The 27,954-nt window shown below is 64.0% G+C and overlaps 2 protein-coding genes across 10 annotated transcripts in view; both read right to left on the bottom strand.

Annotated features, from left to right (window-relative positions):
* Nucleotides 1-6,594: 6,594 nt before the first annotated feature.
* NRARP (NOTCH regulated ankyrin repeat protein) lies at nt 6,595-9,214 on the bottom strand. The gene has a single exon (XM_055270206.1). It carries the CDS (start codon nt 8,869-8,871, stop codon nt 8,527-8,529), a length of 345 nt encoding a protein of 114 aa, XP_055126181.1. The 5' UTR covers nt 8,872-9,214; the 3' UTR covers nt 6,595-8,526.
* A 4,572-nt stretch (nt 9,215-13,786) lies between these two features.
* Nucleotides 13,787-27,954, bottom strand: part of EXD3 (exonuclease 3'-5' domain containing 3) — a 113,097-nt gene continuing 98,929 nt past the window's right edge. For 6 of the 9 annotated variants that reach the window (XM_055270181.2, XM_055270180.2, XM_055270183.2 and 3 more), the window contains 4 exons: nt 20,525-20,647; nt 16,459-16,552; nt 14,493-14,531; nt 13,787-14,148 (listed from right to left, as the gene is read on the bottom strand). In XM_055270181.2, the coding sequence (XP_055126156.1) occupies nt 13,835-14,148; nt 14,493-14,531; nt 16,459-16,552; nt 20,525-20,647 (570 nt within the window). In that variant the 3' untranslated portion in view covers nt 13,787-13,834. Of the gene's footprint in view, nt 14,149-14,492; nt 14,532-16,458; nt 17,711-20,524; nt 20,648-27,954 lie in introns of those variants that run through there. The other 3 variants (XM_055270187.2, XM_055270189.2, XM_055270190.2) reach the window with 3 other exon arrangements.

Genomic DNA, 27,954 nt, shown 5'->3' with positions numbered 1-27,954 from the left:
GTGGATCACAAGGTCAGGAGATCGAGACCATCCTGGCTAACATGATGAAACCCCGTCTCTACTAAAAAAAAAAATGCAAAAAAAAATTAGCTGGGCGTGGTGGCGGGCGCCTGTAGTCCCAGCTTCTCAAGAGGCTGAGGCAGGAGAATCGCTTGAACCCGGGAGGCGGAGGTTCCAGTGAGCCGAGATCAGGCCACTGCACTCCAGCCTGGGCGACAGAGTGAGATTCCATCTGAAAAAAAAAAAAAAGTTTCTAGCAATGTTCTATAGTTTTCGTTGGAGAGATCTTTTATTACACACGTTCTTTAAATTTTTTGTTAAGCATTTTATGTTTTGCCATATGCTATTTTAGTGGTATTTTCTGAATGTTGACAGGATATAGAATCACAATTGACTTTTGAGCATTGACTTTGCGCCCTACAAGGTTCCGACATTCACATATTCGTCCTAGCAAAGTGCCTGGTAGGCAGCTCATTCCTCTCTGCTCTGGCAAAGGAGAGGCCTCAGATCTCAGGCCTGGTCTGGGTGGGAAGAGCCTTGCACGGGGAGCTGCCGGGTCTGCAACCCTCCCAGGTTGGATTTCCAGTCCCTGGGCTCAGTGCCTGTGAGAGGGGACAGACTACCAGGGAACATGGCGGGGCCCCTGCTGGGGACACAAGAGCTGGCCGGTGCCGCACTCTGGGATTCCAGGAGGGTGTCCTCGTGACGCAGTTCCTTTCTGGAGGAGGATGAGTGTGCCAACTGAAAAACCACCAGGGAACATGGGCCTGTGTGGCGCACCAGCCAGATTTTACGAGTTCCGAAAAGAAAAAAAAAAAGAGGCTACACCTTGCAGAAGTTAGGGAAACACGAACCACACAGACAAATCTCAACAGCATGGCGACGAGTTTCAGAGGCAGGACAAAGGAAGCGCGTGCCACGTGATGCCTTTAGAGAAAGCTCTGGAACAGGCGCCGTGAATCCATGGTGCTAGAAGTCAGATCGGTGGTGATCTGGGGCAGGAGGAATTGACTGGGATGGGCCGGAGAACTTTCTTGGCTTTAATAATATCTTTATATAATTGTGATTGTGGTGTGGGTCACATGGGTGTAAACAGCTATCAAGACTTGCCACACCCTCAAGGGATGCATTTTATTGCATGTAAATTACACCACCATAACGTCGATGTTTAGGAATGTGAATGATAAACCTAACGATTTTCTTTCCGTCTGGAGTCGAATGAAAAGAAACAGCCCATAAAGAGACCGAGGGGAAAACTTGAGGAGGCGCACTTTATTGACAAAGTAACCTTGGGAGTTGAAAGAGCTGGGTTACTTATTACTTTCCTCAAGATAAGGGAGCAGGGACCTCGCCATGCCCCCGGAAGGACCAGGAACCAGGATCCCGCCGAGGCAAAGGCTGATCCCGGGCACTTTTCCGGGTGCTGCGTTACACGGGGCGAGACGCTGCCCGCAGTGCTTCCTGGGCCACTAGGTCAGAAAAGTTAATTTCCTGATGGCCACACAGTCTCGTGGGACATTGTATTGTTCAGCTAATCTATAAAATAATGTTTATTTTTAACTGAGCTGTCTTTGCCACACTCATCACTGCACAAACTGTGAGCGCATGGCTTGGGAATTTTGCCAGCAAGTTCATGTGACAACATGGCCAGGATGTTGACGCCACCGAGGGAGGCACAGCCTTTCGCCCACCCAGCCCCTAACCCCCAGATGGCTAGTCCGTCTTCCTCCATGGCTCCGTTTTAAGCGGGCACATTTCACAGATTAAAGACTACATTTCCCAGACTCCCTTGCAGTGAGGTGGGTCGTATGACTACGTTCTAGCCAATGGGATGTGAGCAGCTGTGGCAACACAACTCTTGGGAGGCATCCTTGAAGGAGAGGGCCCTGCCTCCTTTCTGCTGGCTGGAGTGCAGATGTGATGGCTGGATCTGGGCTGCCATTTTGAGCCATGTGAACGAAAAGCCTATCCATGAAGTCTGGGGCTCCCTGGGCCACCCACCCCAGCTTCATTGGGCTGAGAAATACACTGTGTTTTGACACCACTACTATTTCAGTTTTGTCATTTCTCTTTGGAAAGTTTATGGGATATTTTGGGCTTCATTCCTTTGCGGGTTCTTGTCTGTGGGGCCAGCAGATGGCCGTGGGGACCTTGTTTGGAGGCTCACAGACCTGAGGAGAGTTTTATCCATTTAAACACATAGCGGGTGTAAACCAGGTCTCCAGGCTCCATCTCCGAGCACGCGAGCGTCTGAACAGAGTTCTGTTCTTGCGCCTCCAGCACAGCCACTTCCGTGAGAGGAGTGCGGCGGGGAAGCCCGGACGAGCCTGCAATTTGCTGAGGCTCCATGGCTAATGTAGCGGCACCTACGGCCCAGTGGGCCCGGCTCCCAGCGGTCCTGAGGGATGGGCGCCGGGTCCTGCTCCCACTGGAAGTGTGGCCTGTGGTTGGCCGCGTCCACGGGGTCCTGCTATCTACTTACTCGTTGCGGCTCAGAGCCTCCCTTTTCCATCGGACCGCATGGAGAACGGCACACCATTGCCAACTGCTTGTTTAGGACTATGAAGGGGTCACTTTTCCAGACCCTGGTCTGGGGGTCCTTCTGGGGGCTGCAGAAGCCAAGAGTCGCTAAGGGGTACCTGCCGCTTCCTCTGCCCCAGGGCGCCCCTGACCTCCGGGTATTCGGGCCCGGCTCCCCGCAGCCTCCCACCCTGCCCCGCTCCTGAGCCAGCAAAACCCACATGGCCCCGCCATCGGACCTGGCGCCCGCCCTGCCTGCCCGCCTCCCTGAGGCCGAGGCGCGGGCAGGAAGACTCGGGGGCCCCCGGGGGTCCGGGGCAGGGCGGAGCTCGGGGTGCACGCGCTGGAGCGCGGCCGGGCCCGAGGCGCAGTGCGGGCGGCGGCCACAGGGCGGCAGCACAGCCGCGGCGGCTCCGAGGCTCGGGGACCCGGGGGCTCCGGCCCTTGCGGCCGGGCGAGGTCGGTGGGAGCCCCAGGCGCGCCCCCTCCCCTGCCTCGCATGCCCCCCGCGGGCCGGGCCGGGGAGGGCGGGGTCTCCGGCGAGGTCCGCGCTGGGTCGGAGCCCCCTCCCCACCTGCGCCGGGCGCGCTCGAGCCCCACGCGCAGCGGCGTCCGGTGGGCGGGGCGGGGTCCCCAGGACGAGCCGCGCGTCCCAGACCGCGACTCCAGCGCAGGGGCGAGTGGGTGCGCGGCGCTGCGAGCCGGGTGCGCCCCCTCGGCCCGGCCCTCGGCTCTACCCTAGCCCCTCGCGGTGCGGGCGCTTTCCGGGTGCGCAGGCGCCCCGCCCCCACCGTCCCCACCGTCCCCGCCTGGCGCGCTGGGGACCGGAATGGCCCGGCTGGTTTTGAATGCAGAGATCGGGCTTTGTGAGCGGCTGCCCCCACCCCCACATGCCCCCCACGGCCCGGCTCCCTCCCCCCGCACCCCGGCCCCAGTCCCCCGCCCTCATTAGCATAGCAGCTGCTCGCCGAGCCGGACGGCTCGGAGGAAAGGGCAGAGGCCTCGGGAATGAATGGGGGCCGCGGCTTTGGAGGGGAGAGAGAAGAAAGACCGACAGACGGACGCGCGGAGGACGGTCGGAAGGACGGCCCGGCAGAAGAATGCGCCGGACGGGTGTTGGGGGTTTCCAGCGGGGGGAGCGGCTCCGGGCGGTGGAGCCTGAGTGTGCGGGGGTGGGTGGAGGGCGGCCTCCCGGGGACCTCCAAGCCCCGGAGGGTCTGCACTGGAGGCCCCGGAAGCAGCAGTTGCGGAGGTTCCCAGACCTTCCACGGCCCCCTCCCGTGGCCTGAGCCCTCGCATCCCGGCCTCAGGCTTCGTTCCCCAGGTGTCCCTGGCGCGGGACCTCCTTTCCCGTCCTTCAAGGCCCAGGTGGATGCTGCCTCCTCCCCGCAGGCTCAGCGAGCTTCAGGGGCAGCTGGCCTTCCCGAGGTGGGAGGCTCTGTGCGCCGGGTGTTCTAGTGTCCACGACCCTCTGTCCCAACCTGGGCTGAGCTATGAGGCCTTTGGGGGACAGACCCCAGCGGGCAGCTCCTTCTCGCTCTTCCTTACCCGCACCCCGTCTCCCTGGCTTCTAAGTCCTGTCCGCCCTCCTCTGGCCTGCTGTATCCTGGCTCCCACGCCTGCTGGCTTTGGACATCACTCTTTCTAGCTGACCATCTTCCTGCATTTCCTGGTCTTTCCGTGGCGTCCGTTCCAACGTCAGCGCTTCCTGCCTGCAGCCGGGGTCAGATCAGAGACAGACAGTTGGACGGGAGCCCAGCAGTCCTGGCGGGGGATGTGGGGCAGGTCCTGACCTTGCCGGGACTGTCTCCTTTCTCTCAGGGGTTCCCAGGGACCCAGCCCCCACCTGCCAGCCCCTCCACCCTGGCTCTCCTCCGTGCCTCTCGGCTGGACACCTCACCTGGCCTCCAAGGCACACCTGCAGATCTGGGAGGCCAGGGCTGAGGGTGTAGGCTGGGCCACCCAGACCTTCTTTCTCACCCTGGCCACAAAGGGGCCTGCCTGGGGAGGGGGGTTGGGGACTCCCCAGTAACTCTGCCATAGGCCAGTACCCACCATACCTGCTAATACCCACCAATACCCTGCTGCAGTAAGTGACCTGCTGAACACAGAGGCCCTGGAAGAAGTGGGTGCACAGGCCACTGAACTCAGGAGGAAAACAGGCATCAGAGACACATAGCAGCATCCACCTGGCCATATCCAGAGACCAGGGACTTCCTTCTTTTTGCCCATACACCAGAGCTGCCCCCCTCCCCTTGTAGCCAGGGAGGCCCACTCTTGGCGCACAGGTGGCCAGCCTCCCCCTCCACTGAGCTGCTCCTTCTAGGAATGTGCTACCCGGGGCTCCCTAACAAGGACAAGCCCGTGGGCCGTGCTCAGCGTCTGCGGACCGCCCTCCTGGGCTCTCAACACCTGGACCCTCCCAGCTGAGATTTCATTCATAGATCTGACCCCCAGAGGTGGGAAGACAATCGTGGTTTTAGAGTGTGTGTCTACCCGTCCCCCAGGGCTGTGCCTGGTTTTAGAGTGTGTGTCTACCTGCCCCCTAGGGCTGTGCCTGGTTTTAGAGTGTGTCTACCTGCCCCCTAGGGCTGTGCCTGGCAAGAAAGGTCAGCGAGGCTGTCCCCAGCCATCCGGGCTGGTCAGTGTACACAGCGGCACCTGGGGAGGAAGCAGACCCCCCCCCCAGGGCTCCACTCTCTCAGCCCTCCTCTCCTCAGCTGCCCACAGGGCTGCTGGGCAGGCTTCCTTTTGTTCCTACTGGAGAGAAAAGCAGCACAAGGCCTTTCTCAGTCAAATGTATCTTTCAGAAGAGAGAATTTAAGGGAGCTGCAAAGAGTACCCTGGGGTGGCAGCCATGTGCCTGGGAGGCCCCTGGTGCCAGGCCAGGCCTCTCTGCAGTGGGAGAACTTCCCGGATATTGCAGGGGCAAGCAATTGGCTGGGACCCCACCCACCTGCAGGCTAACGCCACTAACAAATGTTACCTTTGTTTTTCAGACCCTGGGTGGGGAAGGGTGGAGTGGTCCCGCATAGCCATCACTGGGGCTGCCTGACCTCATTCTCTGGTCACCCCAATCGTGTCCAGGTTCTTGTGGCCACTCTCCTTTCCAATGGCTGGGCATCCCCGGGCTGGCCCAGGGCAAGATTTCCCAAAGCCTGCTTCAGGGAGCTGGCCTGTCTCCCAGGCCAATTCTGCAGGATAGGAAATGCGTGACGGAAAACACGCCTGGAAAACCAAGGGTAAACAGGGCGGCAGTGCAGAGTAGGAAGGCAGAGAAAGTTTGTGGGAAGGGCAGCCCTTCTGCGAACACCGTTTAGGGAAGCAGATTCCCCTTACACTCGGCGGAGGGGTTTGAAAAGTCGTTACCTTGTAACTCCGGGTCTTTGCCCTTCTCCAAGTTCTCCCTGCTGGCTGCTCTTGCTGGGGGCGGGCGTGCTCCCTTGCAGCCCCGTACAGGGCCCCCAGGGCATCTCAGGAGTGGACCAAGACTCTCTGCCCCTTTCTATCAGGTGCCGGCAACAGCCATCCTGCTCTGCTCTCCTCTCTTGTGAATGGGGGTGCCTGGCCCCGACGCTTGTCTAACTCAGGGTCTGTGCTCTTTGGGGTGTTTTGACTCCAGGCCTGTGCAGGCCTCCAGAGCTCCCGGGTGCTTCCAGGGAACTTTCCACTTGCCAGGAGTGAGCAGCTATGATATTTCCCCCCAATTTACAAGATACACCTCCTGTGCAGCAGGCAGCCTCCAGCATGACCCCCTAGTGGGTCAGAGTGGGCAGGGCTTCAGGCCGAACTCTCCTCTCCGGCGGAGGTCTCACTTGTTCTGCTGGGGAGAGCAGAGGCTGTGACACCAGCTCTGGGCACTCTGGAGGTGCTGGGTCCTCGTGAGTCCTGTGTGCAGCAGGGTTGGGCTTGGCCGTTGCGTGGGGCTGGGAGCGAGTTTACCAGGCTCTGTCTTCAGACAAATACAAGCCAAGCATAGTGCACCCAGCACCCACAAACCATGTCACAGCCTGACCCCTGTCCCCAAAGAGGGTGTTCTGCAACTTGTGCCAAAGCCAAGAAGGACCAACAAACTTTTTTTAATATAAAAAGATCAATGAAAAATTTATTTATAAATTTTTCACGCTGGGCTACAGGTCAATATCGTACACTCAGGAATGTGCTGCACAAACTTTATCCAGTTAGAAGTGATCACCCCGTGACCCACACACAGCTTCGATATAAGCCTAGAAAGTCTTAACATTAATTAACATAATTAAAAAGGTATTTGCATCTAGAAAAAATATACAGAACTCCTTGTGGAGTAATCTGTGCCTCCATTTCAATGTCTGTTTCACTGACATTATCAATATATTCTTCTCACACAAAGTTTTATAAAAAGCGACGGAGGGCTGCCCGAATACGACCAGCCACGCACAAAGGGCCTCCACCCACCTGTGTCCTCAAGTGCTCCCCATTTCTGCACGAAGGGTCAGCAGCACTTCCATGAAGGGGAAACCTCATTTAAATTTGAATAATTCAGCCTCCCTTTTATTTCTCAGGATCAAAACAACAAGGGGTGTGGGGCTGCATAGAAAATTGGAGCCACAGAAACCAGGAAGGACGCCTTTCAGGACAGAAAGTGACGCAGGAGAACCTCCCCCGGCCCAGGTCTCGACGCAACCCCTCCCCCACGGCAGGATTTCGGATTCGAATTGAGTCCTCGAAGCTCTGGGAGGCTGAAAAGGGGCAAAACGGTCCTTCAATTCACTCAGCCATTAGCACAAGAGATTCACAGTCTTATAGGTATTTTATAAAAATATAAATATGGGTACACTCTGTTGCCTTCACAACGCTGGATACATCGCCCTTTAAAATTGGGTTTATAACCAAGATTCAAAAAATACACCTAAAACTTGGCTTAAAATATGTTAATATTTTATATTCTGTCATAAATGTTATGACATTTAATTGTGGCAAATCCATTTACTTTTTTTAAAAAAGTGTGCAACCGTTAACTGTGATAGAACGCACTAGAAAAGGTAACGAACCTTCACCCCCCGCCCCCCCCACCCCGTGTCCCCGCCACCCTCGAGCGCCAGCGAGCTTCCAGGATCCTGGGGAAACTGCAAAACAAGCCGGTTTGGGGGATGGTGGCCTCATCCAGGAGGGGCGGGGGGAGAGGCCCTGGGGCTTCCAAAACTCACGGATTTGAGAAAGAGGGAGAAAGAGGGAGGGGAAACAGGACGGGGGGGTGTAGACGCGGGGAGAAGGGAAGGGGGAGGGACAGCACGGGAACACCATCAGGCTGGGCGGTATTTTCAGTGCAACCAAGAAATGGTAGACTCAAGTTTTTAGTTTTAAGACTAGAAAAAAATGCATCACTCCCCTCCATAACCACATTGACCACGCAGTGTTTTCCAAACAAAAAAAACCAGGCGCACAAACTCCACCCACAAATGTACACACACAAGATAAATAGTTTAGAACACCAGGAACAGCGAACAGCAGAGCGTCTCCTCGGCCGCGCGCTAGCGGCGCAGACCGCGGACCTCGGGGCTGCACCTCGGCGGCAGCCGGCATCGGCGCGTCCCGGGCCTGCGGGCGGGTCCTGCAGGCGGCGGCGGGGCGCTCCGAGTCCGCCTTCGGCTCCCGCCGCCCGCCTTTCACCTTCGGGAGAAAACATTTTGCGCAGAGGATCCGGTATCTCGGGATTCCGAATTTGCTGGTTGCGAGACTCAAATTTCAAAAGGGGCTGGAGCCCGCGCCCCGCCCCCACCCGCGAGGCGGTCGGGCGGGCGGGGGCCGTGGGAAGCTGCTCCGGCCCGGCCGGGCCCGGCTAGGCCGCGGGGAGGCGCTCGGCCGGCGGGGCTGCCGGACCCTGGGGCCGGGACGCACGCGCCGTATTCCCGTGGCCGCGGGCCTTTTGGCGGGGCCTGCGAGCAGGGCACGCACCGAGGTAGTTGGCGGGAAGGTACAGCAGAGACGACGCGGGCGCAGGGCCGGGGTCCGGGGTCCCAGCGGGCATCACCGGCCGCTGGCCGCGTACTTGGCCTTGGTGATGAGATAGAGCACGATGTCCTGGTGACCACCGAACGCGGCGATGTGCAGCGCGCTCCAGCCGTCGCGGTTGGCCAGGCGGATGTCGGCGCCGAACTTGACCAGCAGCTTCACGAGCTCCAGGTTACCGTCGATGACCGACTGGTGCAGCGCCGTCTGGCCCTCGGGCCCGAACGAGTTCACGTTGAACTCGCAGTTGGTCATGTTCTGCAGCAGCGACTGCAGCTCCTGCGTGTTGCCCTTGCGCACAGCCTCCTGGAAGATGCGCTGCGTCTGCGGCGCGGAGCAGGTGGACAGCTCGGCCTGGCTCATGCTGCCGCCGGGCGCGGGCCGCGGGCCGGGCCGGGGCTCAGCGCGGGCGGCGGCTGCGGCGCGGGCCCCTGGCTGTTTCGGGGCGCGCCTCGGCGCATGGAGGGCGCGGCGTCCCCGGGCCCCTCACGCCGCCTCCGGGCGCTCCGGGCGCTCGGGGCCGGGGGTCGCCGCAGCGGGGACCCCGCCGCATCCAGCCGCGCCCGGGTGGGCGACGGGGGCGCGCGCTCGGCTCGCGGGGGCCGGGCCCGGCCGGGGACGGCGGCGCCGCGCGGTCCCGGTCCCTACTCGGTTCGGCTGCGGCCCCCACGCGGCCCCAAGGCGCCTCCCCACGCGCCGCAGCACTAGCTCGCCCGCCGCGCCGGGGCGCCTTTTACCTTCTTTATATTTGCATAACAATGGCAGCCCGTGACGCGCGCGCCGGCGGCCCGGGGATTGGGCCGCGCCCACGTGGGGGCGGGGCGTGGGCGGTGCCGGGCGCAAGGGTCTGGGGGCGGGTCCTGGCGGCGGCGCGCTTCGCAGCAGGGGGCGCTGATCGCCGGCAGCGCCTGGGCGGGGGAGGCCAGGTGGCCGCCGGGGGGTCTAGCTCCGTCGCCATCGCCGTCCGCGCGCCCCCCGGGCGCTCCGCGTCTCTTCGCGGTCGTCCCGCCCCTTCTCCCTCCGGCCACCCGGGGAATTCCAAGCTCCCTGCGCAGCCAGACCCAGGCCTTGCCCGGTACCCGAGCGCGACCGCCAGGTGGCCCCGAGGGCGGCCTCTCCCGGGCAGGGGGTTCGCGGGCATCTCAGGCCTGTGGCGAAGGAGAGACCTCTCTGAGCGGAGAGGCGCGCGGCGACCCCGGCCAGCCCGCGCCTCCGGGCTCGCCGTCCACGCGGATGGCAACTCCAGGCCCTGACGTGGGGCCTTCAGCCACGCGGGTCCTTTCCGCGCGCGGGCAGCCTCATGGCCGCCGGCTCAGCCTATGTGTGCCCCAACTGTACTGATGCGAGGGGCCTCCGGCCGGCCACCGCGGCTTCCATCGCCTGGCGGTGAAGGGGGTTCCGCTGTCCTCTCGGGAGGAAGCCCAGGGCCGGGGCGCAGCGGGAGGGTCGGGACCGCGGCCTGCCTCCCTTTGCTGCCCACCCACCAGCATGCGGAACACATGGGTCCTGCCCAGGTGAGCAGGGCTAGGTGTGGCGCCAGGGCCAGAAGGGAATTCTGAAACGCCTGGCTTCCAAACTGTAAAACCCATTTTTATTGACCACTCTAACAATTGACCGGGAGGCACTAGCAGGGGAAGCACAGCGCATTTCCTCATTAGAGTTTTACAATTTACAGCTCGCTGTGGGCGTTGGAAATTAAGGAGGAGTGATTCTCAGGCGCGGAGCAGGAGGCCAGGCAGGCTGGGGCTTGAATTCCTTCTGAAGCCAAGCCGGGAATTCCGCGCAGGCAGCTCTGAGCTCGGGCTGGGGAGACCCCCATGCCAGGCAGCTCCATGTCCCCACATCCAGCTCCCCACAGGGGCATGTCCCCACCCCATGCTGTGCCCATACTGGCAGGAAAAACTGGGCAGGCCCCCTTCGGGACCGACCCTGGCTGACTGGAGCAGGGTCTTGAGGCCCTGGGGTCCTCCTGGTGGCCTGGGAACCTCTGTCCCTCAAAGGCACAGCTCAGAGCTCGCTCTGGTCTTCCTGGGGCCGTGGTCCCACTGGTTCTGTTCAGCCCTCTCCCTTGGGCCTCACTGCTTCTCCCAGGAGCTCTCAAGGGGGCCACGGAGGGTGGAAGAGTGCTCCCCAATATGCAGGTGAGGACACAGTGGAGTCCCAGAGTAGGCCCCCAGAACAGAGATGGGCACTGTGGAGCCCAGGCCTGGGGCAGGGATGGCATGGCCCGGCCTGCCGTGCTCTGCTGGGCACCTTTGGCCTCTTAAGGAGGGGGAGCCGCTGGCCTGCCCACTGGTCCCTGGTGCTGGCTATGTCTGTGGACCTCAGACCAGGGCTGGGTGTGCAGGGTGCTCTGAGCTCACCGTCAGGAGGGCAGGAGCTCTGTCCTGGGCATTGATGAGTTTTGTGCATATGCCCAGGGCCCAGCCAAGCTAGACTGGCAAGAGGCAGAGGGTATGGCTGGGGGGTGGGCAGAGCCCTTGGTGCTCAGCAGGCACAGGGCCTGCCCTGGAAGGTGGGTGGTTTGCAAACAGGCTGAAGCCCAGGTGGGCTCAAGCCGGGCCTGGAGAAGGCATTTGGCTATGCTGTGGGCCAGGAGCAGGGCCTGGGAGAAAGTGCCGTCGGCATCCGTGGCGGCGGCAAACAAAGGGGCCCTGTGTGAGCTCGGTGTGGGAACGCGGGGCCCCGCCACGGGCGTGAAATCGGCGGCGGCCCCTGGCGAGGGCCGGGCGGTGCGGGCGCCCCGGCAGGCACAGTGAGGCTGGTGTGGCGGCCCTGCACGGCGGGAGCCTTCCCCCTGCCTGGGGTCCAGAGTGGGGTCAGGCAGAGGTGGTGGGGCCTGCCACTGCAGTGTGGCTGTGGCCCAAGGCAGGTACCCAGGCTCATCTGTGGGACTCCACACCACACTGCCCACAGGGAGTTCGCTGAGTAGCCCCCGCTCCTGCTCCTTCACCGTGGCTCGCAGCTCCCCTGGCCACACCCACGGCCCTGAAGCTGCTCCATTTGAGGATGGGAAGAGGGGAGGGGCCGGGGGGCAACAACTCCGAGTCAGCACTTCCCGAATGTTTGCTGAGGGACATCCAAAAGGTGGACATCTGTTCCAAATGCTGGGACACAGGGTCCACCTCCAGCCACCCAATGCTTGTGCTCGAGAGGACCCCCTGGTGTTTGCTGGTGTTGCTTGGAGCCTTCTGCTGTCTGGGAGGGGACCCGGCAACAGGCTCAGCTCCGACTGTGCAGCTGGGCCCTGTCCTTCCTCCCCTGCCTGTCCTGAGGATACTGGCCCAGGGGGTGCCCTGCCTGTAACCCACCTGCCCCCAGAAGGCAATGGTGGGGCCCCTTCTCTCTGCAGGCACCCCCTTTCTTTCCTTCCCTGGAGGCTCAGAGCAGTGGGCAACATGGGGAGGGAGGTCTGTGCGGGGCGGCCGGCCTGCCTGGGAGGGCCTAGGGAGGACAGCGCAGAAGGGGCAGCTGGCCAGAGCTGGGCCGAGGCCTGCGGCCACCTTAAAGGCACTAAGCGGGGAGGGAGGGTGGCGGGCAGTGGGGGCGGGGCTTCCAGCTAATTCATTAAAATGTGTCGGGAGCGTGGGAAAGAGGAGAGTGTTTCTTCCCAGCAGCCCAGACACCTGGTAGAAGGGCTGAGAGGATCGAGATCAAATAACAAACACTCAGCCCGGGCCAGCACAGGCCGCAGCGGAGGAAGGACGCCCGGGCAGGAACTGCCGCAGACAATCCCTGCAACCGGTGGCTCCTGCCTGCCAGGATGGCTGCTCAAGGCATGGCCTGGCACTGGCAGCCTTGGCCACCCGGTCAGCCTGGTGTCTGTCCCCAGCCCAGGAAGCAGCCTGATGGGTGCTGACCCCCAGTGACCGAGGCGGGCTTCCAGCACCTGGACCAGGATGGGGACTGGGCAGAGAGCCTCACCCCCACCAAGGCCTGGGCCTGGGATGGACGCCGCAGAACCAGGCCAAGCCTGTGCTTGGTAGTGAGGGACGTGTGGAGGCGGGAAACACATATGGCGCAGCACGGCCACGGCGGAAAGTGAGGGCGGGCGGAGGCAGAGCCAGCCAGGACGGAGGATGTGTGGTTTCTGTCTCTTTGCGGCCTCTGCACCGCTCTGCCTCCCTCTGCCTCCCTCTGCAGCACTCAGGCCTGTGTTGGGAGCGGTGTCTCCAGGATGCAGCCAGGCCGGGTGGAGGGTGGGTGCCCTCAGCCACTCCCTCTTAAACCCTGCCAGGCAGGAACGGTCAGGGGCTGCCTCCCCAGAACAGGATGTGGAGCTGGGGTTCCCCTTCCGGAAGCAGATTCCAGTCCCAGAAGGCCCTGACCCTCTCCTGGGGTCCTGCTCTGCTCACCGTGACGCCCCCACCTGACTCTCAGGCTCAGGCCCTGCAGCTGCCCAGCAGGTCAAGGGGGGCAGGTCACAACTAGAGTTGGCTCTGACACAGGCCAGGCCCTCCCCGTCTCAGCCTCACCCTCCCTATCTGTGAAATGACACCCCTGCTGGGGTTGCTGGGGGCTGAAGGGGCTGGGCTGCAGTCCTTAGGGGTACCCAAGGGCAGTGGCCAGCCCTGGTGTGGTCAGGACCCACAGGGAGGTCCCGGCTGGGCCAGTCCAGGGATGCCCAAGGCCTTCACACCCAAAGCCTGCTCCTTACTCTGGGCAGAGGCGGCTGCCTCTCCCCAGCCCCCAGGCCCCTGCTGCCCGAGGCTTCCGCCCGCCTACTCGGCCAAATCTGAGCTGATTTCCGCTCCAGGCAGGAAGCAGAGGAAAAGGATGTGGGTGAGGGGAGGGGGTACATTCCTGGGATGGTCCCTCCCCAGGCTTCTCCTCCTGTCCCACCTCTGGGACCCTCTGCCCTCCCTGCTCCACCTGGCAGAGCACCTTCAGACCCTCAGGGTGGGCAGCAGTGGCCGCCTGGGCCTCAGCCTCCTCCCAGACAGGGGCAGCAGCTGCTATGTCCAGGCAGCTGTGAGGACGGAGACGTTGGCGTCCACGTGTGCAGAGCCCTGGCCATGGCCGGCTGCCCAGGTGCCTCTAGTGGGGCTGTGGCTGCCGCTCTCCCATGGGGATCACACAGCCCTCACGGGGGTGATGGAGAGACCTCATGGGTCCCACCCAGCTCGGGGTCCCAGCATCCTGACCATCTGGAAACCCTGTCTTCCCCCGACAGCTGCTCGGGCTGAGGCCCTGCCTTGGTGTTCCCAGCGCTTGCTGGCACAAAGGGGCCCACGAGGGGTTTGTGGGCGAGCATGAAACACGTGAGCAAGTCCACAGCCATGGGCCCAGCAGTCGGGCACTTCCCATGTTTATTGTCTGGCTGTTCTCAGAAGGGGCTGCTGGCCGGGCTGGGGGCTGGGCTTAGCTCACAGTGGCTGGGGGTGCTCTCCAGGACATCTCGGAAGTGGGTGGCAACACGACCCAGGTGGGAGCCGTCCCAGAAGACCTTTCCACAGCGCGTGCAGCAGTAGAAGTACCGCAGCCCGGGTGTCCTCAGCACGCCCACCGGGACCCCTGCCAGCTGCAGCCGGGTGCCGTTAGCCAGCACGTCCGGTGTCTCCGCCCGCAGGTCAGCCGTCTGCAGCCAGCGGCAGGGGCGGTCATAGGTGCAGCCCCCAGGGGCTGCCTCTGGGGCTGGGCCTGGACAGATAGAAGTGGACTCCCTGAGCCCTCAGCCTTCAGGCACGGCCCCCAGGCTGCTCCCAGAGTGGCCCAGTTGGCGGCTCACACTGAGCCCATGCTCACTCCTCAGCAGCTCCTTCTTCTGCTCCCTATCCGCTGACTCTGCCTCCTCCACTTCCTCCTCTGTACCCATTTCTCCTATCCAGGGACCCCACCCCTCACCTTGTGGGCCCTAGGGCCTACAAGAGCCCCACAGAGCCCCCTCTGCCCAGCTGGGACCCAAGTCCCCCATTCTGGGGAAAGCCGGGCGCCACGGCCACGGAGAAGCAGCTGTGTCCTTGGTGGGCGGTCCCGGGGCTCACCTGGCTCCTGCACCTCCTGGCTCTGGGTGGCCTCGTCACCTGTCAGTTAAGGATGAGAACTGGTCCGGGGCTGTCCTAGGGATGGGGGCTTGGCAGCCACCAGGGTCCACGACACAGCCATGCGGCTGAGCACAGCCACCTCATGGGGTGCAGCCTCTTCACGCACCCCCCAGCCTTCGAAGACGGGCAGAGGGCAGGGGGCCAAGGAGCTGTGGTACCGGCCTGGTCCCCTCCCTTGAGAACTCACACCTCGAAAAGGTCTTGGGGCTCAAAGGTCCCTGGGAAACATGTTCTAGGCGCGAGATCTGCTGATTAGGGCTCTTGGGGGCCTGAGAACCGGCGGGCGGGGGCGGGGGCAGCCCATTTGTGGCGATGAGCAGATAAGCCCACTGCCAGTGAGTGAATTTCGAAATCAGCCAGCACAAGGGCGGGCGGGTGGGCAGGGCCCAGGGACTGCCAGGCTCAGGGTCTGTTGGAGACCCTGGGAAGTGGCTCGTGCTGGCCCTGTGAGGCCCTGAGCCCCCATTGAGAGCCCAGGGCAGGCAGGGCCGGTATCCACCCAGGGGTCACTGCGGGGCTGAGTGCACGATAGCTGAGGGAACACTGGCCAGCAGGTGGGAGAAGCGTCTGCCCTGCTCCTGTTGACCCTCGTAATTTGCTCAGCAAGCATTTCTCTACAGATGGCTCCAGATCAGCTGCAGCCGGGGATGAATGCACGAGGCCCCCACCCCAGCCTCAGCTCCTCCCTGAGCCCAGGAGGCCATGACCCTCATCTGGCCTCCCTGCCTCACCCCTCCCTGGCTGGCCCCAGCTCTTACCCTGCAGTCCCGGTGACACCCGTCAGCCCATCTGGGTGTTGCCCACCACCCTGGGGTGCGGTGTGTGCGGTCACGTCCTGGGGCTCTGGTCTGAGTGTGTCTTTGCGAGCGGGGGGACCTGAGGTTGGAGGCCACCTCCAGCCTCGCTCTCGGGGGTGTGCTCTGCTGGCCACCCTGGGTGATGGTCGCTCCCCGTCCTCCCACCCTGAACTTGGACTGACCCTTTTTTTTTTTTTTTGAGACGGAGTCTCGCTCTGTCCCCCAGGCTGGAGTGCAGTGGCGTGATCTCGGCTCACCGCAACCTCTGCCTCCCAGGTTCAAGCGATTCTCCTGCCTCAGCCTCCCGAGTAGCTGGGACTACAGGCGCATGCCACCACGCCCGGCTAATTTTTTGTGTTTTTAGTAGAGATGGGGTTTCACCATGTTAGCCAGGATGGTCTCGATCTCCTGATCTCGTGATGCGCCCGCCTCGGCCTCCCAAAGTGCTGAGATTACAGGCATGAGCCACCGCGCCCAGCCTGGACTGACCCCTTTCTATCCACCTCCATTCCCTTAGCCCCCGTGCCAGCCCCCGACTGAGGATGACCAGGAGCAGCACCCTCCACTCCCTCCCTGGGGTGCCTCCCTCCCGAGGGTGGGGGCCAGCAGTTCTAAGGGCAGCGGGGCGGGGCAGCATAGTTCCAGCCCCCGTGCAGATCTAAAACTGCAAAGTCCTTGGGCGGCCTGCACCCTCCACAGGAGGAGAAAGAAGCCCTCTTTCTGGTTTCCCAGGCAGGGAAACGGGCTGGGCCTTCCCTGGGGAGGGTGGACATTTGGGGTCAGCTAGCGCTGTGTGCAGGTGTGGGTGCACGTGTGTGTGTGTGCACCGCGTGCCTGGGCCCAGCAGAGAGAAGGAGGTGCACACCACTCCAGAGGGTCGCCGAGGGCCCTGGTGTCCGGATTTTCTGGTCTGCTACCACACAGAAGGGAGCAGAGGCCATCTGGGCACCTGACCCTGGCTGTGGTTTTTCCACCTGTTGTCACCTGGCCGCCACCCTTATCTGAGGAAGCTCAGTGCTGGACGGGCCAGGCCCCCCTCCCTGGCTTACCTCAGTAGGTCGACCCATCCCAGGCCCCACAGACCCAGTGCCTGATCCTGACACACTCACCTGAGCTCCTGGGCCCCTCCTGGTGGCCGCTGAGCCACATGAGCTGCTTCATCATGTCCCTCGAGACCTTTAGGTACTGGTCACAGTTACAGGCCTGGGGGGTCAGAGGGGGTGCTGAGGCCCAGGCGGGGCTTCTCCGGGTGCCCCTACCCCAGCCCTGTGCTCGCTCCTCGAAGCTCTGGGTCTGGCCGTGGGGTTTCACAGAGACAGATAATGGGTCCCCTCCTGTCCCCACGCATAGTCCTGTGGGGTTCAGGCCACACCGCCTCCTGGAAGCCCTCCCTGACTGTGCTGGCTTCTCATGGGCCCTGGGAAGCCTCTTCTGTTTTTTGAGAACTTGTGGGACTCTCTGCCCAGCTGCCCTCTCCAATTCCAGAGCCCTCGAAGGCAGAACCAGGTCTGGGTCCCCCCTGGGCCACCTCGGCTGGGGTGCTGGACACAGGGCCCAGCCTTAAAGGGTCAGCGTGGGCAGCCCCATAGTTGCCCCAACCCCTGACCTGTCCATTTCCGCATCCACATTTCCCTGATACCTGTGCCTCCCACTGCCCTGGGGCGGGTGTGGTCCTGAAAGTGGCGAGGGGGCTGGAGCAACACCACTGTGTGCCTTGTCCAGGGCACACAACGGGTCCCCGTGGCTGCATTATTATTATTATTTTTTTTTTTTTTGAGATGCGGTCTCACTGTCACCCAGGCTGGAATGTAGTGGCGCAATCACAGCTCACTACAGCCTGAAGCCCCGGGGCTCAAATGAGCCTCCCACATCAGCCTCCTGAGTAGCACACCATCACACTCAGCTGATTTTTGTATTGTTCATAGAGATGAGGTCTCACGATATTGCCCAGGCTGGTCTTGAACTCCTGGGCTCGAGTGATCTTTCGTCCGGGTTTCCCAAAGTGCTGGGACTCCAGGTGTGTGCCACGCCCAGCCCCTCTGGGTGGTTTCTGAGTATGATCAACCCGCCAGGCTTACGGTGATGCTGGGGGTGGGGGCAGGGAGGCCGGGAGGCTGGGACCAGCTTACACCCCGAGTCCTGACTTCGAGCGGGGTGCACGGCCTTCCCAGTGGTCACTTCCTGGACAAAGAGATGAGTCAGATACCCAGGACTCCCTGGGCAACGCCAGGAGGGGGCTGGGTGCCCACTGAGAGCCAGGTCCCAGGCAGGCACCTGCAGGTCCTGTGGAGGTGTGGCCTTCCCATCACAGCCCTTCTGATGTCAGAGCACCCTGGGGAGGAGGTGGGGCTCCCAGGCCATCTGTGCAGGGGATGAGGGAAGAGGAGGCTGAGATCCGTGGTCACATGGCTATTCCAGGACCCCTCCCCATGCAGGGGCTTTGAGTGGGCCCCGGATGACATGGTTGCCGCAGGCAGGTGGCCTCGAGGCCCCTGGAGCCTCCGGGTGTGGCCATGTTGGGGGCACCGGCCCTGCCCCACAGGCTGTCTTCCCCTGAGCCTTTCGACACTAAGAGGCTGCACTACCTGCCTCCAGCATTGCAGCCCCCACCAGTTCAGGGGCCTGGGGCTGGAGGTGGTGGACAGGTCGGGCTCTTCTGCTAGGAGGCCCAGGCTGGGCTAGGGAGACAGGACCCTCCCTTCCTCTTCCCCTAGCTCCCATCTCTCCCACCGGGAAGCTCCTTGTGCCACGATGGCAGGTTGTGTGCCCTGGCCTCTGGGCCCAGCCCAGATCTGGGTCCAGCAGGCTTCCTGGGCAGGTGTGCAGGCGGAGAGCCCTGGCTGCAGATTTGGCTGGGAAGGGCTGAGAACAAGCAGGTGGCCCACCCTCCACAGAGCTCCACTCTCCACTGTGCAGGCCACCTGCAGGGACAGTGCCAGTGGATGTGGGAGGGGTGGTGAGACTGCAGCAGGGCGGGATGGGCTCCCCACGCCCCCAAATCCTCCACATGGGGTCTAGGGCCTTCCCAGGACCTGGGCCAGGTGCGCACGCCTGGGCGGGGCCAGCCAGCTCGTGCTGAGTCACCGGGTGCCGTCAGTGAGGGCCTGGCCCCACCCTCGGGAACCACTGGTGCTGGTTTTCCCACGGCTGCTGCCCGCTGTGGGCCTTGCTGTCACCTACAAGGCCCTGGGAGGCCCTGCCCCGGCCAGGGCTGGAAAAGCCGGTTCTGGGTCCACTTGCTGTGCCCGCCCTTGGCCCTGGGCTCCCCAGCCACAGGGGGGCCTGGCAGTGAGGGCCTCCCTGTCCATCTGTCCACTCCAGGGCCAGCAGCCCTTGCTGGACCGACTGTCCTGGGCAGGTGGCTGCCGCAGGCTGAGGGAGTGAGTGGGGCTGGTGGCCCAGCGCACACCTCGCCTTTGGACCGTGATCGTCCACCTGAGACCACCTGCCTGATACCCTGAGACCCGTCCCCCAGCACTCGGGGTCTGAGAGCCTCTGCCCTCCCATTTTGAAGAAAAGGGGCTTCTGAGGGCTTGCTCAGTCACAGGGCACTCGGCGGGCCAGGACCCCATGCCAGGGTTCCCACGCTGCCTCCATCAGTGTGGGACGCACAGACACCCACTCCAGGGTGCCGTCGGGTCTGGGCAGAGGCAAGTGGGGCCTGACGGGGACCCTGAGCAGAGGCCAAGGCTGTGGGTCCAGAGCAGCACAGCGGGGTGCCTGGGCACCTCCACCCCACCCCCACCAGTCTGAGAGCCTGAGGGCAGGCAGCCGCCACCCCCAGAGCCTGACTGGGAGGGCGGGGTAGGAGGGCCCAGGTGAATGGGGGGCAGGACTGGCTGGGAAGGCTCCCAGCTACCTGCCCAGGATCCCATGTGCCTGGTTCCCACGCTCCTCAGCCACTGGGTGCCAACAGCGCCGTGCCAGCCCTGACACAGGCCACTTCCGCCCGGGACTGTGCGGGCCGGGCCATGAGCCCGTGGGCGTGTGGCTGCCTCCTGGGGGCCGGGCCACCAGCCAGGCTGTCCTAGGGATGTTGGGGCCCATGGACCCACAGCCAAGTGGGTCTGAGTGGACACCCACCCTCCAGGGCCCTCTCCTCTCCAGGCCCAAGGAGGAGTGAGGGAAAGAGCTGGTCAGCCACTGCCCCAGAGCTGGCCATCCAGGGAGGCGCACTCAGGATCAAGGCAGAGGCCAAGATGTGTTAGGGGTGGGGTGGGCAGCTAGGAGGGCTTGAGGTATCTGTTCCCAGGGTGTTTGGGGGCTCTGAGCATCAAAGCTGGGAGCCACACCCACGAGTAGGCCCAGTTCCCACCGCCACCACCAAGGGAGTGACCACAGCTGAAGGTGCCAGAGCTGGGCTGCAGAATGTGCCTCCAGCAGTGTCTGTGCCCATCTGACCTGGTGCCCACCTGACCTGGTGCCCACTTGGGTGCAGGGGTCACACCCACTGCCCCAGGCTGCAGGCCTGCGGGTGTGCCAGCCTATGCATCCCAAGCAATAGGTGGCTGGTGCACAGGAGTGGTGAGGGAGGACTGGGCGATCCCAGGCAGACAGGGCTGCGCAGCTGCACATAGCCCCTGCACCCAACACCCTTGGACCCCACACACCCCTGAGGCCTTGGGTCTTGACAAGTCGGGGGCTTGAGGGAAAGAGGAGGGTGAGACATGAGCCCTGGGACCTGCCAGGGCCAGAGCACGTGGGGAACCCTTGTCCTGGGGTGTAGGGCAGCAGGCAGCGGCCTGTTGGGTTGGGAGCCTGGGCCAGGTGTCTGCTGGGCCCGGGCCGAGGTGACCTGAGCACCCCTCCTGCATGCCGGCCACCCTGGGGATTCCCACAGCCCCTGCTCTCCTGGCCCAGTGGAGCTCAGGTCCCACCACCAGGCTGGGAATGAGCCCAGGTCCCTCGGGTGATCTGGCCTGAGGGGTTTCTGCTCTGTGCCCAAACCCAACTAGACATGACCCCCTAAGAAGGTGGGGTGGGACTGTGAGGGTGGCAGGGGCCTGAGGAGCCTCTTTGGGGCCTCCTGCTTCTGAGCAAAGAGCAAGCTTGTTGCAACCTCAGCCCAGGCCTGTCTCCTGCACTCCTCCCTCTGGGCCCCATGGCGGGTGTGGGAGGTGGGGTCCGTCGGGCTGGGGCCCCGGCCTGGGTGGAACTCCTGCAGGAGATGCCAACCTGGGATTTCCAACCCTGCAGGCAGGTCCAGGAGGAGTCAAGGCCTGAGGCCACCAGCCAGGGCGATGGGGCTGCAGGAGCACACGCCAGAGCAACAGGACATTTCTGCTCATTTAGAGCAAACTGGGAAAATGGCAAAGCATGAAAGAGCAAAGATAAAATCTCACTCCGTCCCACCACCCACCACGCGGGAGGGTGCCCAGCACCTTCCCTGGACAGGCCTCTGCACGGCAAGGGCTGTGTGCCGAGATCCTCACGTCGGGAAGAGGGATGCTGGCAGGGGTCGCCAGTGTGCCGTCCCAGGATGGACGTTGCCCATTTGGTCCCTGGCAAGCCCCTGGGCGGGTCCTGAGACCCCCAGGCTGGCCCGTGCACTCTGACCTCCCCTACAGCTGCCCAACAGATGGCGGGGCCTGGGGTGTGGGCCTGACACCTTGCTGGACAGGGCGAGCCAGCGGCCCAGGAAGAAGCAATCAGGCGCCAACCTGCCTTCCGAGGCCTGGGTCTGGCCCACAGCTCACCTTCCCACGCTGTCCCCAGAGTGCCTTGCAGCCCTGGGCTGCCCACCCCAAAGGTGACCCGACACTGTCCCCTGCTGTGGCACTGTGAGCCTCTTCAGAGAGCAGGGAGTTGCGAGTTTGCCAAAAGAACCTGGCCAGTCCCGATACTGACTTTCCACTGGAGACAGTGCTGGGTTGGGCGGAAGGCCGAGCCCCAGGCCCCTGGGGAGGTGTGTGCAGCTGGGGATAGCGGCCGTCTTTTGGGAAGCTTTTAAAACCCAGTCTATCCCGTGGAGCAAGCTGGCAGCCACCCCCTCAGTGACCCCCGCTCTAATGCCCCGGGAACGTCTGGAGCCTGTGACTGAGGGTGGCAGCCCCAGAGAGGCCTTGCTCCTGCCCCCTTGCCCCCTGTCCCTCCGCCCCCAGGGCCCCAGAAGGGTAGTTCCCACGAGCCCCAGCCCCTCCCCCACCCAGCCACTGCCCCGTCCCCTTTGTGTGGTCAGGACAATGTCTCCACAGACAGTGTGGGGGATGGGCCTCGGGCAGTGTTGGCGGCGAGAAGGTCCCTGGGGGTCAGGACAACTGGGCCCACAGCCCTCACCCCAGAGCCCCCAAAAGCCAGGGCCCTGAGTGTGGGAGAGGAGTGAAAGGGCATGTGAGTCTCTGGAGGCCGGGTCTGGGCACACGTGCGCAACAGCCAGCCCCTCGTGTGCCTAGAGACGTCTCTCAGAAGCACCAGGGACAGGGGCGTCTGCATGTGGGTGGGTGTCAGGGTGTGAGCCAGGAAGCGTGTTACTGCCTGTGTCACGGTGTGGACACGGAGGACATGTGGCCGCCTGTGTCAGGGTCTCCACTTCCTGCAGCTGCCTTGGAATGTGCCCCCCGGAGCCACCAGCCCTGCCTGGCCCACCGGGCTGCCCCCAAGCTTGCTTAGCAGAATGGGGGCTGGCGCCTGGCAGTGGGTTACCATGTGGCACCTTGCCCTCCTTGGCCCAGCACCCCTCTGCACAGGTCACCCCAGACCGGGTTCCCGTGAGGGGTCTCAGCCTTTCCCTGGGCACCCCCCGACCGGGCTTTCAGGCCTGGGCCCTGAAGGAAGGCTGCCCCACCCTGTGCCCCCCAACCTTGGTGTCCAGGCCTGGGGCTTGGCTGCCTTTGCCCATCTCCTCCCAGCCTGCACCTCCACCACCACCGCCCGAGAGACCACGCGTGTGGGCCTGACCTGCTGGCAGCTCTGAAGCCTGTGGCCCCAGCCCCGGGTGTCCGGCACCCCTCAGGGTGTGGCCCCTGTTCCAGCAGACTTGGGGGCCCCCGGTTGACCCCGTCCAGGAGGCTGGGGGTGAGCCACAGGGCCTGGGCAGGAGGCCGAGGCCCCGGCACTGGGTCTCCCACTCACATGGGATGGTCAGCCCCCACCCCGGGGGAGGGGGGCAGCAGGACACAAAGCCCCGTAGTGTGAATTTCAGATAAAGTGCAGGACACGTTTTTATATGAAAAAATGATCGTTTTCTGAAATTCTCGTTAGCAAGCGCCTGTGTTTGTCAGATCCCCCGGCCTGCCCTGGGCGGGCAGGAGGAATACAAACAGGGTCAGGAGCCCTAGACCCCAATCCTTGCCCAGACCCGGGCCGCTCCCACCTGCCTTGGGTCAAACCAAACAGAAGCCGGGCCACACAGGCTCCCAACACGGTGCCGTGGGCCTCGGGCTCCCTCCAGGCGCTCCGGGGCGCCCCCACACCGTCCCCATCCCAGGGGATGGCAGCTCCCCTCTCCCCCTCGCTGTGGCCCCCTCCTGCCTCTGAGCCTCCCAAGGAGAGTCCCCCTTCTCCCCCTCCCCGGGGCTCCAGAGCTTCCCCTCCCCCCTCGCCCCCCAGCTCTCGTTCCCTCCCCCGGCCCCCCCCAGCCTCGGCGGGGCGCGGGGCGCGGCGCGCTGGCTTTCCCAGACGGGGGAGGGGCGGCGGCCGTGAGAACCCGCCGGGCCGGGCCGCGTGGGAAAGTGGGAGGAGGGGCGGCGGAGGGCGGGGCGCGCCTGGGAACGGCCCCCGCCCCCGCGGCCGGCCTTTGAAACGGCCACTCAGGGCGCCCGGCGGAGATTCAAAAGCAAACGGCCGCCCGCCCGCGGCCTTCCCGCGCCGGCCTGGGGGACCCCGCCCGCCCGTCCAGGGTCGCAGGGGTGTGTGTAGGGGGCCGAGACCCCTCCTTCCCAGGGGCCGCGGGGTCGCTGGGGGACTGGGCTCCCCGCCCACAGAGGGGGGTAGCCCGCGCGCCCCGGGCGTGCCCATTCCAACCAATGGGGCCGGTCCCGGCAGCAGGTGGCAGGCCCTGAACCCGCCCCAAGCAGCCCTGGGCCGACCCTCGCAGCTCCCAGTGCCCGGGAGACAGGGCCCCGAGTACTCCCTCCAAGAGCGGTGATGGTCCCGCCATCGACTGGGGGACTTCCTGGAGGAAGCGACATCTAAGCTGGGGCCTGGCAGGCCAGGGGGAGACGGAGGCTGCTCTGGGCTGCAGGGACCCGGCGACAGCAGAGTGGGACGAGGGCCCCGGGCTGGGCAGGGCAGAGCCGCTGGGGGCTGAGTCTAAGAGGAGGCCGCGGTGGAAGCCGCGTGGGCTGCTGGAGCCCGGGAGCCACGCCCCGCACAGGGGCCTGGGCGTGATGGGCCTGCCTGGATGGAAGGGGAGTGGCCCATTCAGCCCACCTTGCTCTGGTCCTTCCAGGGGAGCTCGATGTGGGAGGGGCACATTGTGGGATCTTCAGAGGAGTGGGGAGCTGGGCAGGGACCCCTTCTCCTCTTCCCACCTCAGCAAACCCATGTCATGAGGCACAGGGGTGCAGGGGGCAGCTCTCCTGCTCAGCCTGACAGGGCGGCCCAGGTCATTCTCTGAGCGTGGCGGGCCTGGAGGGGTGGGAAGGGAAGGGTCAGGAGACCCCAGCCGGCCTGTGAGGAGGCTGAGGCTCAGGAGAGGCAGCCCTGCCTCTGCAGCTGCGGGCAGGGGAGGCAGCCCCAGGAGCGCACCTGCCAGCCCACCCGGGGCCTCTCCTGTTGGGTGGGCAAAACGTGGCGACCTGACACAGACCCTACCTTGTCACCCTGAGGAGCTCCCCAGGACTCCCTTCCTTGAACCTGGCCATGGCCGGTCCCTCCTGCGTGCACCCCTGGCACCCCGAGGCCAGCCTGCCCACCCCATCCATCCAGGCTGAGTAGAGAGTGGGGCTGCAGGAGCCAGGCCCCGGGGCCACCTGAGGAGGGGCGGTGGGCCTCAGCATGCTGCATGGCCCTCTGGTCCTCAGGCACTACCTCAGGAACCTGTGGTCCCCAGGCTGGTGGGTCCAGATCCTCCATCCCCAGGGGCCACCTGGTGGGAACCCAGGCTGGGCTCTGGCTGAGACCCACAGCTTTTCTGGAAGGCTGCTAGGAAAGGGGGGACGAGGGGGCAGTGGGGCCTTCTGGAGGGTCCCCAGCCCAGAAGGCTGTGGGGAGGTGGTGTGGGTGGCCTCCTGGGGGAACCACCTGGACCCCTGGCTCACCACCCTCCTGTCAGCCCTGGGGGCTGCCCTAAGCCCCCTCAGGTGCCATCACCCCCTCTTTGTCCCCAGCCTGGGTGTTGTGCTAGGCCCACCCGCTGCTGAAACTTGCCCTGCAGTTCCATGCCCTGGCTGGAGGGCCCGTCTTCCTCCAGAGCTCTGGGGCTGGGCCCCTCCCGCCACCTTGGGAGCAGGGAGGAGGTCCTTCTGTACCCTGCGTGCCTGTGTGACATGGGGGTGCCGAGCGTGGGAATGGGGTCTGGGCTGAGGCGGACAGAGCCTGGGAGGGGTGGGGTCTGTGACCGCTGCACCTCTTCCTGTCTGTCCCTCTGTCCATCAACTGAGCACAGAGAATGTGAGGTCTCCAGGCCCACGGCAGGAGTGGGCGGGGGCCCCCAGGCTGGATCTTGGGTCTGGGCTCTGAAGCCCCTGTCCACGGCAGGCTCCAGGTGCCGGGTGCGAACGCCGGGGGCAGCTGTCCTGGAGCCTACTCTGTCCCCTCCTCGAGAACCCCCTCTTGGACCCCTGTCCGCTGGGCTGGGGTCCACCACCCTCCCCAGGGTCCCTGCCCAGCCCCGCAGGGCATCCCAGGCGCCCATGAGCTGGGCCCCGGCTGCCGGCACCCCCCTCATCCCCCCCATAATGGCCAGCTCTGCCCGGGAGCCCTTGGAGGCAGGGTCACCACAGCCTCCTGGGATGCCCGCTTCCAAGGGGCTGACGCCACTGTTTCATGACGTGTCCCCGTGGGGGCTGCAGCCCGCTCCCCAACCATGCTGGGGGGGTGGGGACTGGGGACAGTAAAAATAGATGGTATGCCTGGCCATGTCAGGGGTTCATGGTAAGGGTTTTTTTAAGCTTGAGCTTCTTTGATAAAATATTTTCCCATGGTAGACGGCACTGGGAATGTTCCCCACCCCCACCCTGCCCCAGAGGGCACGGCCCCGCCCTCTACATGAGACCCACAGCCCCTGTGGCTTCTGTGGGTGGGCCACTGGGCCATCCTCGCTCGAGGGGAGACCCTCCCTGCCTGGCTCAGGGGCACACGTGGGCGGATGCTACCAGAAAGCCAGCACCAGCAACCCCAGCGCCCAGGGGTCCCACTGCTCAGGGTCCCTGGTGAGTGGTGGGTCCGGCGGTGGTCACAGACCCCTGGCCAGGTCCCTGGCCCAGCTTTGGGCTCAGCCACGAGCGCCGTTGCTCACTCCCTGCTGTGTGCCTACCGTACCACCCAGAGAACACCCCAGCCTTGCTCTGGGAACCCTGCACATTGAGTGGGCTTTCCCTCCGGGAACGGCACCAAAATAGCAGAAGGAAGAAGAAAATGGAAACTCAGCCCGTCGGCAGGCGCTCTCCAGGGAGGTGGCCAGCTCTGGCCGGAGCTAGGGGACAGCGGAGGCTGTGAGCCTCAGATCCTGTGACCAAGCCCAGAGCCAGGCCCCGTGGGCAGCTCCAGGGCGGAGGGCCGATCTCTCCTGCTGCGTCAGCCTGAGCGTCCCGCTCTCTGCTGGCTGGTGATGGCCAGCAGCCCTCTGGTGTCCAGATGGGTCGTAGCCAGCCCAGCCCTGCACTGTGGCCACGGGAGCAGGGCTGGGGTCTGCAGCTGCGTGGAGCTGGGCCTGCATGGTCCCTGGGCCCGGCCTCCATTGTTTTGCCCGTGCCCACCTCTTTGGCCCTGAGGATGGGCCTCTCTTCACCTCTGGGGTAGGGATGGGGCAGCCAGTGTGTGGGGTGGCCAATCAGTGGTGTTCCCAGCTGCCTGCTCAGGCCAAGCTCCCAGGGTTCAGCTGGGAGCACTGAGGCTGCAATGCTGCTGGAGTGGGTGGTGGGAACGTGGCCTGAGCCTGCCCAGCCCTAGGAAGAACTTTCTAGAGCACATGGCTATCACTGACGTGTGGCTTGGGGCCCTGGCCCTCCAGGCCCTGAGCACCTCTCGGGACTCCAGAGCCAAGGAGGCAGGTGTGCACGTGGGACCCTGGGCTGCGGGCATTGGGCCACCAGCCGGCTGAGACACTTGTACAAAGCAAGCTCCATTCTCCTACCTGGTGACCTGGAAGGCTGGCTTCAAATGTAGACATCTCCGTTTCTCAGAGACCCCTTTCTTGCCCTCCTGGCCCCATCGCACTGGTCCTGAGGGACTCTTGTGCCCATGGGGGGCCCTCTCCCAACAGCTCTCTGTCACCTGCCCAAGGGTATCCTGCTGGGGCTCAGCAGGGTCCCCAGCCCCGACAAAGGCCTCCCTCCCACCTGGGCTCCCACCTGAGGCCTCATGTGGCCCACACACGTGGGGCTCTGCACGGGCCAGCACCCACTCCTGCCTGCCCTGCACCAGGGGGTTTGGGTTCTGGTGTGGCTGCCAGCATGTGCTCTGCTCCCAGGCCGGGGCGGGCACGAGGAATGCATGGTTCCTTCCTCACCACGCACCACCCAGCATCTGTGGGATATGCACACAGAGAGATGCATGTGTCCGCAAGGCCCCTGGCCAGGCAGTCCGTGGGGCGAAGGCAGCCCACCCACCCCTTCCCCACGTCCTGCCCCCACATGGAGGGGCTGGCAGAGGTGGCAGGTCGCTGCCTGGGGCTGCAGCCAGGGCCCAGGGTACCCTCCAGGTCGAATTCTCTGCTGGCTGTTTGCAGTCTCTCAGACCCAGATGCTCCTTCCCTCACTGCCTTGGTCCTGGACAGCTGGCGCTGCCCTCTCCAGCCTGGACATTTGCTGGCCCCCAATGGGGGTGCAGCTCTGGCCTTAGCCCCTCTCAGGCCTGCTCTACCTGGCAGCACCCCTGGGCCTGGCGCTCCTGCTTGCCACAGCAGGGGCAGCCTGGGGGTTGCAGGGTGCGGGTGGCAGAGTGGCATCGGCAGCATGGAGATGCCAGTAGCCAGCAAAGAGGCAGGGCGGACGTGGGTCAGGGCGGCCCCCACTGTTCAGCCCCCGCCGCCCCCATCCCATCCACTCAGCCAGGCCAAAGTCCGCCCTTCTGCCTCACACCCTGGACACCCTTCTCCACGCAGGGCTTGGCGGCCCCTCCATGCCTGGCCTGGGTCCTCAGGGGCGCTCCCAGCACCCGGCTGCCCAGGGATCCAGCAGGGGTTTCCTCCCAGCTACCCAACTTCCTGTTTTCTCAAGAAAATGCAGCAGCCGATTCTGAACAGCTCATTAACATGCCTCCCCAGGCATCCCGGACATCCTGGGGTCTTTACAGCACTTGCCGGCCTGAGCACAGACAAAGAGAGGCAGCGGACGCGGTTCCTGCCGCCCCTGGAGCCCAAGGCTGCAGGAGAGGCCCCTGAAGCACACTTCCTTGCCACCTGAGGCAGAGGCCGCGGTCCCCGCAGGGCAGTGGGGTCAGAGGGTCAGACTGCACCCCCAGGTCAGGGGCAGTGGGAGGTCCAGGGGCCTGTGTGTTCAGGT

The sequence above is a fragment of the Symphalangus syndactylus genome, chromosome 3, assembly GCF_028878055.3.
Source record: "Symphalangus syndactylus isolate Jambi chromosome 3, NHGRI_mSymSyn1-v2.1_pri, whole genome shotgun sequence".
NCBI classification, from domain to species: Eukaryota; Metazoa; Chordata; class Mammalia; order Primates; family Hylobatidae; genus Symphalangus; species Symphalangus syndactylus.
This window is presented reverse-complemented; position numbering and strand designations above follow the sequence as displayed.

Excerpts from the sequence above, each read along its gene's own strand:
- NRARP (XM_055270206.1), bottom strand. The coding sequence starts at position 8,871 with ATGAGCCAGGCCGAGCTGTCCACCTGCTCCGCGCCGCAGACGCAGCGC.